Source organism: Thunnus thynnus, chromosome 1 (assembly GCF_963924715.1).
Source record: "Thunnus thynnus chromosome 1, fThuThy2.1, whole genome shotgun sequence".
Classification (NCBI taxonomy): domain Eukaryota; kingdom Metazoa; phylum Chordata; class Actinopteri; order Scombriformes; family Scombridae; genus Thunnus; species Thunnus thynnus.
Window position 1 is genome coordinate 27,233,185 of NC_089517.1, and position 14,445 is coordinate 27,247,629.

General features: G+C 40.3%; 1 protein-coding gene across 2 annotated transcripts in view; it reads left to right on the top strand.

The window, feature by feature from the left end:
* Nucleotides 1-8,351: 8,351 nt before the first annotated feature.
* The window catches only part of trpm7 (transient receptor potential cation channel, subfamily M, member 7), a 31,598-nt gene continuing 25,504 nt past the window's right edge, over nucleotides 8,352-14,445 (top strand). The window contains exons 1-4 of one of the 2 annotated variants that reach the window (XM_067593886.1): nucleotides 8,352-8,589; nucleotides 9,604-9,683; nucleotides 10,858-10,896; nucleotides 13,873-14,080. In XM_067593886.1, the coding sequence (XP_067449987.1) occupies nucleotides 8,539-8,589; nucleotides 9,604-9,683; nucleotides 10,858-10,896; nucleotides 13,873-14,080 (378 nt within the window). In that variant the 5' untranslated portion in view covers nucleotides 8,352-8,538. The remainder of the gene's footprint in view (nucleotides 8,590-9,603; nucleotides 9,684-10,857; nucleotides 10,897-13,872; nucleotides 14,081-14,445) is intronic. The other variant, XM_067593877.1, reaches the window with a different exon arrangement.

The window sequence follows — 14,445 nt, forward strand, 5'->3', positions numbered from 1 at the left end:
TGTTTTTGGATGTGTTTTTCTTGCCCTGTTGAAACTTCCACGCAGATTCTTCATTGAGCTAAATCTTGCCCTGAATGAACAGCTTATCTGCAGGCAGACAATGACTTGTTCTGTTTGGATTTAATAAGTGTACAACAGAAAGTAATGACATGTTTTGAGAGGACTTCTGGGGGGTTTTATGTCCTGTGAGGTAGCTGGGGAGCCAGACGGTGCTACAGTAAGTATTGATCAATAAACTCTCCAAATGGATTCCGCAAAAAGGGAAGCTGCCAGTGTGTAGAAGATTAAGTAGAGCTTGTCAGTTATATGCTATATTGAGCAAAAAGCGTTATAAGGAGCAGCTCGGGAACACAGGCCCTTAGGCCAGTGCAAACAAAAGTCAAACTTCTGACAAGCATGTATGAAATATTCTAAATGGATTTTCTTTCTCTTTTGGACATGATTCATTTAGGACTGTGTATCAGTGTACTATAAACATCTACAAAACAGAGCAAACCCTAAAATATCACTGTCTAATATGGCACACCTAATAAGATTTTTAAAAGTAGTAACTAATGGCTTCATCAATGAATAGTAATACTGATAATAATGCTTTATAGACATGTTAGAATCCAGTAATAATAAGTTTAGAGTTGCCAGGTTGTGAAATATCCGCTTTTTAAATTATTAATTCCATATATTTCAATATTCCATATTCTAATATTTCAAAGTTGTTCTTCTGGCTGATCTATGAGTTATAAATTATCCAGAAGTCTATAATAAGTGATAAAAATTGAATGAACTATTAGTTACTGCAGTCCTTTTAAATGATCAATACTTATTATTATACTAATGAATACTGGCGCCCTGATAGAAAGTGGATGTATGCTCTATTCTAGAGCATTGTCTGTAAACGCTCAGCCAGACGAAACAAGCGACATACACAGAAGAAATCACAATTATTTGATGTTTTTTCCAGCTGTTTGTATAAATGGGGAACTAAAACAAAGCGCACATGTGGCCGGTGGCTCCGCCTCAGCCATGTGACAGTGTGCGGGGCTGGCTGAGTCAGCCGGCCCGTCATGCAGCGTCAGTCTGGAGTCGCACAATTATGAAAAAGCAACCTTCCGTTGGAGCTGCAGCCGAAGCGGATCTCTCCAACCTCCACCGGGCTTTCCTTCCAAGGCTAACCGAGAGAGCCGCTGATAGATGGATAAAAGCCACGACGCAGCTCTTCCTGAGTCTCAACGGTGAAGAGAATGGTATGTGATCCTTTGTGAGCAGTCAGCTGCCTTCTCTGGTTTTTATAGTCTTCTCAAATTGGCGCTGAGGATCGTCGTGACTGATCGGGGTTTTGAGTGGCAGGTCCCCCCCGTATGCATGCTGCCTCCTGCCTGTCAGGCACCCAGCCGAGAGCCGGGTGGTGTTTGCTGTGTTTGCCGACTGTCTGCCTGCTCTGCCGAAACACTCCGACTCGGACATAACAAGTAAAGTGCGCTCCGGTGACACACTGTCTGGCAAGAAAACCCCAAAAATCACACACGGGCGTAACGTTAGCAGGCTAAACAGCTAGCTGGCTAGCGCTAAATGCTAAGTACTAAACCCAAGCTAACTAGCTGCGGCAGCTGCCTGATGTTAGCAGCGGTTTTATTTGCAAAAAGGACAAGAGAGACACTGAGCAGAAAGAAGAGTGCTGTTCAGAGCAGCTGGCACTTATTTAAGACACATTTCTGCCAGCTGTCTCAGATGTCGGACAAGGCACGCTGTCATTGCCAGTAACAAGTCAATGCCACCTTGAGTAGCTGCCAAGTCCGTTTAAACTGAACACCTTTTGGAAAAGTTTAGAGATGCTGAAGTAGTTCATTTGTTATCTCAGACTTAAGTTAAACCATCTCGCTGCTGTTTGCTGAGAGTCAAATGTTTCATAGGCCTGCTGCAGACGTTGCTCAGAGAGGACTGGTCTCAACATTATGTTTGGTAAGATGTAATTTTTCCTCTTCCTCTCCCTGACAAGAAGCACGGCCTCCCTCTTTTTCCCAAGAATTTCCTGTCTGGTCCTTTTCTAGTGTGGTAGGTGGAAGAGCTCAGGGTGAGTGGAGAGATGGGAGGAAGATGATGTTATTGTGCCAGGGTTGGGAGTCAGATTTGACCTCACAGTGTTGTTAGTACACCGTGTGTTCAGAGCTGGGTCATATTGACAATATCAACTCAAAATACCTATATTGTATTTAAAATCATCATATCTGTGTGTATCACGATTTAGTATATTTTGTGGAGAACTTATTGAGAAACAGCTATAGATATGTCTGTTTTTGATGAATTTTAATACTGAAGCTCAAGTCATTCTACAATTTCAATATTGCTATAAATCCATCCTGCTCATTAATTTAGCAAGCAGCTAAAGACATTTATTGTTCATTTAACTCAGTCCGATACCTTCAATTTACATGTGTTGTGGCTTGTAAGAAGAGGAAAATATCATCACCCAAATCTCAGATGAAATCTTATCTTGCATCACGATATTGATATTCTCTCACTACATCTCTCTATGCGGTGGTGTGTTGCGTTTACTGGCAGAGTCTCCAGAGCAGCCGGGGCCTTTCTTTTGCCTCGGTGCAAAACTGTCTCTATTTCCCACCGTGCTAGCCTGAGCCGGTCACATGCCCCAGCTTACCCCTGGATGAGGGACGCAGCTGTGCTACTGCTCCAAGCAGTCTGACAGAGCAGCAGGGATCAACCACTAACTGCACGATGTGAACTGATGCTGGGTCACCAGAGTAGTCAGAATGATTTGATCTGTGTCACGATTGGTAATAAAGCTTTATTATTGCAAGTCACAGTTTCTTACGTAACGACGGATGGTTGAACTGGTCATCAGCTGAGGCTTTAGTGCCCTGTGAGCTGGTAGTGAATGGTCTTGCATCACTGTGTTGTGCTCCAGAATAAACTCTTGCATTAGTAGTGTGTCTGTGTGTGTCTGTGGGGTGCGTGTTTCAGCCTGCAGAGTGACCGTGGCATACATCTCTGAGCTCTGTTATCTCACGCTCTAATCCATTTGCACCGCACACACAAGCCCATTTTGAAGATGACTGATAAAGTTTTTCCAGCGGCCTTGGACTGGGCTTTCAAAAAAAAAAAAAAAGAGAGAAAAATTGGTCACAGTCTCAGTTTGTTGATTTTATGAATGGAGTGCTCCCCTGTAGTCCTTATCCAGCTGATCGTTACCCCACCGCTCTGCAGAGCTGTAGCTCCTGGTCAGACACACAGCTGACTTGCATGTGCTCTGAAGTATGCTAAGAGCACTGGAGGGAATAGCAACTTAGCATATCCCGAATGTCTCACATAGATGTACATATGCAATGCATGTTTCTACTGTTATAGTAGTCTCTTTCTTTCTATCTCCTAACCTTAGACTGATTTAACTTGGGTTTTCATAGGCTCACATAACCACGAGTATCAGATGTGCCAAGTCATCACATGCTTTACATTACTAGGTTATACAGCTGCTCGGAGGTAGGACTCAGGGTGGCATGCCAGTATGTCATCAGCCCATGCTGTGCAGTCTTTCAGAGCTATGCCAAGGGGCACAAGTGTGAGAGCCAGGGAGCCGTCACACTTTGGTCTCATGACTGTATGAACTGACTTTACTTCTGTGTGAAGCCTTCCAGGAATCTTATCTGCAGACTATAATCAACTCTTTCCCTCCATTTAGCATCTTTTATAGGCCTAGATCCTGGAACAAATAAGACGTGCGAATAATTAAGGTCCTCTGAATGTGTGATATATTCTCTTTTAATGAAGACAGTATAAATGCCTATTTTGATCTTGCTTTCACCCAATTAAAAATACATCAATATTTTTTTGCACACTATTTTCTGTCAGGAATTTAACAGACATTTTAGTACTGTCCAGTACCGTTCAGAGCTTTAAACCTGAGACTTAGACATGAGCTACACTTAAGTAATCAAAATTGTGAGTTTAGATCTGAATTGAATTTTCTTCCTGTGAGAAGTGTTGTAAAGATTTCAGGAAAGTAGAAACTCATTAAGTCATTGTGCTTTTAAATTTGTGATTATCCTGACATTGTGCACTGCTAAATTATATCTGCTAGCCCTCCTTTGCACATGGGACCTCCTCAAACATTTTGTTCCGAGCGGCTCTGTCATCTCTGTACGTGCTATGATCTTAGTATTTAAGTAGTCAAATACATGCTCAATTATGAACACACTTATTTTATACCAATAACTTAAAAGGACTCAGCCTTTACCATTCAAAAAACACTATCAGATACAGATTTGAAAAGAAAACGCTCAAATACCCCAGAACTAATACCATGTTTTCATTCAGAGACTTGATGGATCGAGTCGTGAGGTCCAGTTGATTTATGAAAACGTGCTCTAGCAGAGGAGACACTTGACCTCGGCTCTGTCTCAAATGACTTGAGAATTGACTCGGTCGTTCCCCAAGAGGCTTGAAAGCAGTTCCGCTACATTTGTTGATGTTTAATAGTACTCTTGTGTAGTTGTACTCTGTCGCTGTGTGTCATTGATTATAAGGCTGCAACTAACTATCATTTATCTGCTGTCTATAAAATCCATGACCAAACGATATTCAATTTGCTGTCCTATAAGACTGAAGAAAACAGTAAATATTCACATCTGTGAAGCTGGAACCAGGGAATTCCTGCTATAAATTTTCTTTTTAATTAATTAAATTTTTTGCTGATTAATGTCTCTCGGTCGATGAATCGACTTATCTTTTCAGCTCTACTTGATTGCCTTTCCGAAATGTATGACGTCTGTGTCTATATACAGATTTTTAGTACCTCTGAGGGTTGTGCAGTACAAGTGCAGTTCTCCTGCGATGCGACTTAATCCAAAGAGAAACAGTAGTGAGGAATGAAGGTTATAGCGAGGGAAAAACTCCTGACAAGAGACTTAGCTCACTGTACCGTGGAGGATGCCCCAGTTCTTTGTCCATGCTGATTACTATAGCCATATACCAGTGGTTAAATTGTAATAATTAATTAATTAAATAGTTTGTATCAAAAGGTGAGGGCGGATAGTACAAATTTGCCTTTAGTTTCTCTTCAAACCCAAATCTTTTTATATCCGTCATTACAAGTAATGGGAAACTCCTTGAAGCCATATCACAGCCAGCGCACTTTGATACCAATTTCTCAAAGTAAATGAAAAAAAAAATAAAACAACAGAAATTAAAGTTGTTCCCCAAGCCGGTCTTTGAGAACCACTCTTCCGTTTGGCTACCGCTCTCGCTAAAAGCTGACCCTGTAGCCTCCACTCTTTTCTAATGGGTAATAGGATTGCCAAGCCAGATGTTATCTCACTCCATATTACGTCAGACAGGGCTAGAGGAATGATGGGTTGACCAGCGAGCCCTGTTACATTGTTGGGAAAAAGAAGGAGGGGGAAGGAAGAGCTCCGTTGGCAACGTTTCAGAGTTCAGTGAGTGTTTTGTGTGTTTTTGGGCAGAATGAAGAAGAAAAAAAAAAAAGTCAGTATGTGATCCAAATTAGTGTCTGTCAATGGAAACACATTCACTATCACAAACACTTAATAAATGTGACCACACACGCAGTTTCCCATAAACAACACTTACAGCATCCTACATTGTCGTACCAAGAGAGATGGGAAGGTGCTGTGTTGTATTTCCTGCAGGAAAAAAAGCAATCATAAAACTTGCATTACGCTTGAGCTCAGAGAAAGAAGCCAGAGAGGAAGAGGGAGGGAGCGAGGAAGTGGGAGAGTGAGAGTGTGTGTGTGTGTGTGTGTGTGTGTATCTGTGTGTATATATGTGTGTGTTTTTGGCAGGGACTCCAAAGCGCTCAAGTCTCTTTTGTTGGCTGACATTCTCAGGTACCATGGTTACAGGTTAGCAGAGCACAGTCCTGCTTTATCTGCCTCATTAACACTTTGTTAGATGGTGTTTGATCTAAATCAACACCAAAGCATTCTTCCACAGCGCAGCATAGATAAGTCACAGGGTGTGTCTCACATCTGTCACCAGTAGAGCAGGTAGTGAATATCTATACTGTGAATTAGATCTCAGACTCTGATTAGGTTGCCAGTTCAATGAACAAAAGGGCACTCAGGAGTCAATGACCTGTTGTACATTTCCAAGTCAGCGCATGATGCTAGCGTCACAAGTGTTGGGTGGACTATAGCTGAACTTATGAAGAATAAACAATAAGCTTTTTGTAATACGTGGAGCTATACGTCTTGCTTCTGCAGTGACTCTTTAGAGAGGTGTCACAGCATTGGACACACAGCTGCAGCTCATAAGGATTAATTAGTAGGTTTGACTTAGGTAAGATTACAGTAGTATTATTGCCAACGCTCACTAATTTGTACACCAAAATCAAACCCACCAATCAGTGTTATTGGATGCAGCTGTGTTTACCCTGCTGTGACCCTGCTATAGATGTGACATAATTGCACCTTCTATACCAGTACTATAAAGTATATATTACACTGTGTCCACATTTTTGTGTATTTATTGTTGACTAGGGCTGTAACTAATGATGATTGTCATTAATGATTAATCTGCCAGTTATTTTCCTGATAAACTGATTTAATCATTTAGTTAGAAAAAAGTTTTTAAAAATAGTGAAAAAATGGCCTTTGCGGTTTCGGTGATGTCTTCAATTTGCTTACTTTGTCTGACTTATTGTCCAAAACCAAAAGATATTCAATTTAATGTCATATATGACATAGAAAAACACACATTTGAGAGGCTGGCAGCAATTTTTGGCATCTGATTGATAAATGATGTAATGATGGTGTACTGTACAAGAAATTAATGTACTTAACCATTTTGTACTAACAAGAAATTCTATTGTACAAGACATAAAAGGTATTTAATTAACGGTAGCTAGCAGCGGACCGACGGCAAGTGACAGTTTAGCGAAGAACTGCAATGTCGAGTAGCTGATGTTCCGTACAGTAATCAGTGATGTGAAACTAGGAGCCCTCGAGACTGTCTGTGGCTGGCGCTCCTTTGCGGCACTGATTAGACACGTGTAAAAAACACATGGTGCACATGTCTACACTGTATAGAGACAAACAAAGAGTAATTTCCTCCAAGCCATCATGCCAGATATTTTATTACTGACTTTTTTGGTACAAACATTTACCCACCAGTGTGGCGGATAGCCTTCTGAGATTTACTCGTAAGGCTATCCGCAGCTATACTCGGAAAATCTTTCCGTGTTTGGTGCTTGGCAGGTGTTAATTTCGGACCCTGTTTGCGTGTTATTGAAGGATTCCACTAGAGGGCACACCAGAGAATTAAGGATATAAATACAACTTTCAGATTTGCATGATGTAAACAATAAACATGGCGATACTTGAAAAAGGTTACTATTTTGTTAATTCTGGGATCACGCCAGAAAAAGCAACAGCGCGTCATCGTAGATGGTATTTCAGGCCCCTAAATCAAGCACGTTATGACAATGACACATCGTACAGATGCGGGTAATTGTGGACTTGGTCTATTAACTTGTCTTCTTCTGCCATTGTTGTTGCTGCTGATGTGTCTACTGACCCCTGACCCTGTCACATCCCGATACTGCCCCTACACTGCCCCTACTGTTCATGTGCATACTGCATCTTGTGGACGCGTAGCGTTCATTTCTGAGGATGTGCACAATTGCACAATGATTGGGGGTTAGTCTACAAAATGAGTATTCTTATGGTCAGCAATATAACTCTCTGACTAAACAGCATTTAAAGTGTAAAATAAGTTTTAAATAACATTCAAGCAACCTGTCTGAGCACTGAGGACACTCTTCTTGAAAAACACACATGTTCTATAACAGTGTTGCCACCTTTTTAAGATGGAAATAAATGTAATCTATCAAGATTGCTTTGTCATGTGTAGACACACCCAATATAGAATTTCTCCATATAGGAGACGTAAGAGTGAGCCGTTCACAAATATTTAAGCCTATGTTATGGGTTCTATGAGTTGTCAGTGTATTAAATACATTTGTTTGCTGCCCTCAAGTGTTTTTTTTTTTTTTTTAATAATGCTGTATGGCTGCTCTCTTGGAAATCAGTTTCACAATAATAGAGGCCTCTTGAAGCGTAAGTGTGGGCCCTGAGTTGTTGGCAGAGGTTTTGTGTGTACTGCATGAATCACAGTTGGTGGTGTGTCTTCAGTAGACAACTAGGTGTATATCATTGAGGCCTCTGCCCATCCACTAATCCTCTCCCACACCCCCTCCTCCCTCGTCTCTTTCTTCCCAGCCTAAGTATAATATCTAGTTTGTCTGAGACACATTCATCTGCCCCCTGAGTGGCTTCTTACAGATTAACACTTGATGGAGTTTGGAGGCTGCAACCTCTCACTGATCAGTCAGCTTTTAACTCGAGCCGGATCTGTACGGTAACAACATCGCTGTAGACTTTGAGACCTGTTTGGAAACTGCGTGCAAATCTTCAGAGAGACGAAGACGGAGAGAAGTATAGTGATTTGTTGTGCTGAAGGGAGGCTGTGGTGACTGTGGTTTGTCCAGGAGATGCATGAAGGAGCCTTGGTATGTTCCTGTACAAAGCTCTTAAACACAGAGATGAAGAGGAGGACATCCAGGTACACACTCAGTGGTTCGATGTCACAGGTCAAGCGGTGGGATGACCTGTTTGTTTAGATGTACAGCCGCCTTGTTGTGGGCAGCATTGGGCATGACAGATGTAACTCTGAACACCAGATAGGAATCTGGATATTTGTGATAGATAAATACAGTCAACGAGGGAATTTGAGATTGAAACCTTTGGGGGGGGGCAGTGAAATCATTTTGGTTGCTTTTTCTTAATGCTTGTTTACATTGCATTTGACTTGTGAGGATAATTTGCAGCTAGTTCCAGCTGAAAGTAACTAGCAAGTACCTGCCTGGTTCTTAACATTTCCGTCCTTGGCTGTTGTAATACTATTGTTTGAGTTTTAGGAATAGTTGAAACGCTTTGGTACAAAGCAGGTGACGGTGTTTGCAGGTTTCCCTCTTTGTGCTGGTATGGATTAACGGTGCTAATCGCTCGTGGGTCCCCATGAGTTGTACTGGAAGAACAATAAGGCATGAGGCCTTAATTGAAAATTCCTGCGACATAAGTCCTTGTTTTGAAAAAAATCATACTGATTGAGTCTATGTTTTGCAGCTCATAACCATTTGCAGACACCTTTTAGATGATATGGCTCCTGAACTGTAGTTGTCCTAATTTTATATATTACTTTTTTTGTATTTATTAATCCTTCTAATCCCTTTTGATTTTCATAGACTAAATCTGGGATTAAGGGGTTACAAACTCCCTTTTGCTGTTTTAGGAGTCCGTTTTTTTTTACAGAGAACATTGTGCTAACTGAAATAAAACAGAGTTCACTGCTTATATTTTTTTTATCCTTGCTTAACCTGTCTGTGAAACTAAAATGGATATAATGTCAGCACTATTTGTATGAGCACTCAACAATTGAAACAGAAGAGCATTATTTTTGACATCCCAGGAGACAATTTGCATTGCAGTTTATTAGTTTATTAAATATAAACATCAAAATCAAATATGAGGAATATCAGCTGCTCACAATATACACCTGTTGTTTCTTTGTTCACAGTCCCAGAAACCCTGGATAGAAAGCTCTTTCACCAAGAGGGAATGTGTGTACATACTTCCAGTGTCAAAAGACCCCCACAGGTATGTGTTTGTGCTCCCGTAGTGCGCCTTGTGGTGTTAGCCATGGAAACGGTATAATTGTATGGTGTGTGTCAAAAAAGGCCCAAACCCTAACCACTACTCTCCAATGGGTAAATGAGTCTGTTTCCACATAATTTTAATGTTTGTCTGTCACTATAATTACAGTTTTAAGAGAGTGAAGAAGGCCAGTGATGAACCTGTGTCTCATATCATTTTCTACTGCTAGAGATGGGATTTCTTATTTTATGTTTGGATCTCCTCATATGGATTTTCTTGACACAACCTTCCCTATTTATTTGATTTTAAATGAAATATGAATTCAGTTTCCAGCCATTTATTTCCTTTTGTGCTGTTTTATTTATAATTTTATTTCTGAAGAGCTGGTCTGTTTTTTGTCAAATGTAGCAGGTTTTTTTTCTGTACACTTACTGGAATCTTACAAAGCAGTGTTAGATTTGTATGAAGGGCTGTTATTGGCTTGGCATGCAAACCACTCATTCACATGGCACCACATCTGTATCAGAAGCACACATGAAATGGCTCCATTTAAAGGTACAGCAGCTGATAGAAACCATTTGTCCAGTTATGAAGAATTTTTAAAAGGTAAAAGTGAGCCTCTTGGTAAGTAGTTTCCCACAGTTGCGTACATTTACTGTTTAACCTCCTTTGTGTGTAAGCTATTTCTGTTTTTAGTCACACTTTCAATAAATCGCATTCCTTCCTTTCTTCTTGTAAACACACAATAATACTTGGTTACTCTTTTCCTTGTGTTTTCTTTTACATCAATAATTTGCCTCTGTCTTTCCTGCACTAACGACAGTACGTGCTGCTGCTCATAGGTGATTCAGAGGTGTTAGTGAACACAGAACCGTTTAGCGTAGGGACAAAGGCTCGCATGTGACCGTGATCAAAGTGAGAGTCCCCTTGGCAGGTTTCCTATCTCTCTCTTGGTTAAAGGCCAATCTAACGTGGCTGCCTGCCCAGCTGACAGATAACCTTCCTTAATGTCCTCAAACAACTTCATCTACCGAGAACTTCCTTCTCACTAGGAGAGATCAGCCCTCACACTGGTCTTATATTGTCAATGTCGTTGTATCTTTGCTAATGTACTTTGCATATTTTGGTGGTCTGTGTGTGTTTAAATTAGTGATTGATTATGTTAAATTCCTTTCAGATGCCTTCCAGGATGCCAGATTTGCCAACAGCTAGTCCGGTAAGTATTTGTTTGGTCTTTGTTTTACTCATTCTTCGTTTGACTCTTTTTCCGTTACCAGACAGGATTAACCTGCAAGAAACCTGCAGGCAAATTTCTGCTAGAGTGTAATTCCACTGAGCTGAAACCCTCCTCTCTGGAAACAATTAACTTCCTGACTTTGTGTGTCAGGATGCACATTCTCACTAACGATAATTGAACGAGGTGGGAAAACAGGAGAGGCTTGAGTTGATCGTTAATTGTAATAAGAATTACTTTGTTGTGGCTCATTAAAATTAAAAGTTCACCTGCAATGTTGAAATTCTGTCAAACCGTGTTATTGTGGTTGTTTGTTAGGATAAAAGTTTTACCATTTTTATACCATACTGCTGAGATATATTTTAGTTGTGAAAATATGGGTCTTTTTTTTTTTTTTTTAGATGTTGATGTTGAAATACTGATCTGAGTCCATCAGTTGTCTGTTGTTCTACCAGCCATGATCACTGGAGTGATACAGTAGAATTTGTTTTGATCAATCTTGGTCGTGTTTGATAACCAAAAACATCCCTAAATATTCCAGATAACTTACAGCAAAATGAAAAAGTTGTTCCTCAAGTAACTGTTGAGGGTCCCCTTTGGTTTTGGTTCAATTTACCAATAAAGTTGTTAAGATTGCTTAAGTTAAAGGTGCCATGTGAAGTTTTCTTGGCTTTTGTTTGAGTTCAATGTTTCTAACCAAAATGCATTGTATGTACCCTTTAGGCCTAACAAGTGTGATGAATGCATTTCCTTCCTTGTAAACATATGCAAAGCCGTTTTGTTTCGGAGGGTAATATTTAAAATAGTGCGTCGTTTACTTGTATATTTTTACTTGCTAGAAGTCTTCTTCCCTGTCTTTGCTGGCACATTGCTGCGTTTCTTGGCACGTTACTGCCTTCTGTAGATCAGTGTAATAGTGGGAAATTACTGGGAACGTGTATCACATCACCCGTGTGCTCATGTGTGAGCACAAGAACAAACAAAATGGGGACCCGCTCTTAAAAACATTGCTCCATAGCGCTACTAGTGGTCACAAACTTTAAGTTTGCAGAAAAAGTCAGTTTTGCTGTTGTCTTAACTTAAACCTGATGCTACTTTTCAATGATGTCATTGTTTTTGTCAGGCGTAAGCCTGGTGGGGGTTAATGCATTTGGTCATGTGTGTCCATGTGTGTATCTGTCCGCAGCTAATCTCGCATACTACTGGACCCATCAGCCTAATGTTTTTTGTGCACATTTATGACTGTATTCTTAAGGATCTTTCATGGTTGCTGTGATTCACAATTTTTGAAAACCTATTTTATAACACCAACATATTGACTACTCTGTTTTATACACCTATTGATTGCTGACTACTCACTAACAACAACTGCTTCAGTTTGGAATATTGTCTCCGCTAGAGACAACCAGTCATGCCTTGTTGCCACGTTAGATCAGTCGGTGTCAAATTTCTGTACCTTGAGAGTGGGTTGTGTTGTGAATTCAAATAGGCTAATTATTAATAAGATTGCTTATGAGCCTAATGTAAAGCTTAGACTTTGGTCTTTTCAGCTGTCCTCACCATTTTACAATATGCATTACGACATAGCAAAAGGCGTTTCCTGCAATCGGCTAGGCTAAAAACAAGGCTTACCTGGTCTGTTGCAGGCCACATTTTGGCCTTTGTCGTGGCTCAAAAACTGACATCCATAGAAAAGTTTGGTCTCATCTTGAACTGGAGCATCTGCAGATTACTTCCATACCCGATATGTCATGATCAATTAAAGTTAGGAACAAATGAGATGTATAAATACCCATTTTTGTTATCTTCGCCGCCATCTTGACTGTAAACACCCGGCAGAGATTTGCACTCTACTGAGTGCACTCTTCTAGTTTAGGTCTATTTTTGGTTTGTTTGATCAATGCTTCGTGTTTTCATTGAACTGAAGAGCCAACATGGAAAAGTTTTTTTTTTTTTTTTTTCTGCAATGTTTGCTGAAGGATACAAGAGACTAATAGTCATGAGGTGTGTCATGGATTCCTGTTCCATGCACTATGTCTTTAATGTTTCCTCCATATTATTATCCTGCTTTCCAAAACAATTGTTTAGCAATACTTTAAAATGTATTCTTGTTAGTATTATCACAGTTGTATGATCCACTTTGTTCTGGGTTTCATAGACATATATACATAGACGCCGCATTTACTGCTTCAGCCCGTTGCTGCAATACGTCAACATCGCCACCATATTGGACTGGACTGCCTGTAAACAAGTACAAGTAAACAGGGGAGCTGCAGTTTTTTCTGAATAAAAAGCACTATAACGTTTACATCTCGCAACTAATTTCAATGATTTCAATGATTTTGTGTACAAAAAAAAAATTTTTTTTCTCTAGTCACTTAGAATCTCGATAGTTGGACTATAATCGCTGCTAGACGCCTGAGAGGAGTGTGTATCAACGTTAGGCTTACAGTACATGAACTGAATTACTTAAAAGGTGGAAAATAATTCATTGTCACGAGGAATTGTAAAACCTCACATTTGTCAAGCATGGATTTGGTTTATTTTCCTTGTTAAATACTTGTGGAGACGTTCCTATATAATATAATTTAATAGTGTACATGAAATGTGCAGAAAGTTTTTTACATTGTGGAAATGGCTTTTTCTACATCATTTTAGCTTTTCTTGTGCTCCGGGTCAGAACACATCCACGTAGATCATAAACCCTTGAATATAAAAACTCCTTATTGAAATCGGTTGAGAAATGTAAACGTTATAGTGCTTTTTATCCAGAAAAAAACGTAACTCTCTGTTTACATGTATTTGTTTACAGGCAGTCTTGCCTGGTCCAATATGGTGGCGACGTTGACGTAACACCCCAGCGGCAAATGTGGTGTCTATGCTGGGATTTTACAACATTTAAACTAAGATAATTAGAATTGAATACTTGCTAATAAAGCGATTGTGGTGATTGTGAAGGTGCTGCTGTGGGCGGCTGGTGCGGCAGCATGTTGGCTTCACAGCCAGCTTGGCCACCAAATACTCGGACGTGAAGCTGGGGGAAAACCCCAACCTGTCCATGCCCGAGCTGGAGGAGTGGTCGGTGGAAAAACACACAGAGGCGAGCCCCACTGATGCCTATGGTGTCATCAACTTCCAGGGAGGGTCTCACTCGTACAGAGCCAAGGTAGGAGGGCAAATTCTTCTCTTTGCTGGAGGGTGAGGGTTTTATGTGAAAAGAAGGCTTGTGAGATAACTGTTACATGGATTGTGGAAAAATGAAAAAACATCCAAGATGTTTTGTTCAATGTCAACTTCTTTGGACCCATGATGAACATTAATTTACTTGGGTTTTAACCCTGTGTACTAATGTGAGGAGTAAAAATCTTAATAACATGGTGTCGTTCATATTGAAAACTTGTTGAGTATGCCATTGATAACCAACCACATCAAGCTTGATTTGATAAATGAAAACGGGAAAAAAATCTTTTTTACGGCGCACATGATTACAATCTAGTGCTGGAACGATTGGTCGATCAATCAGTCGATTTA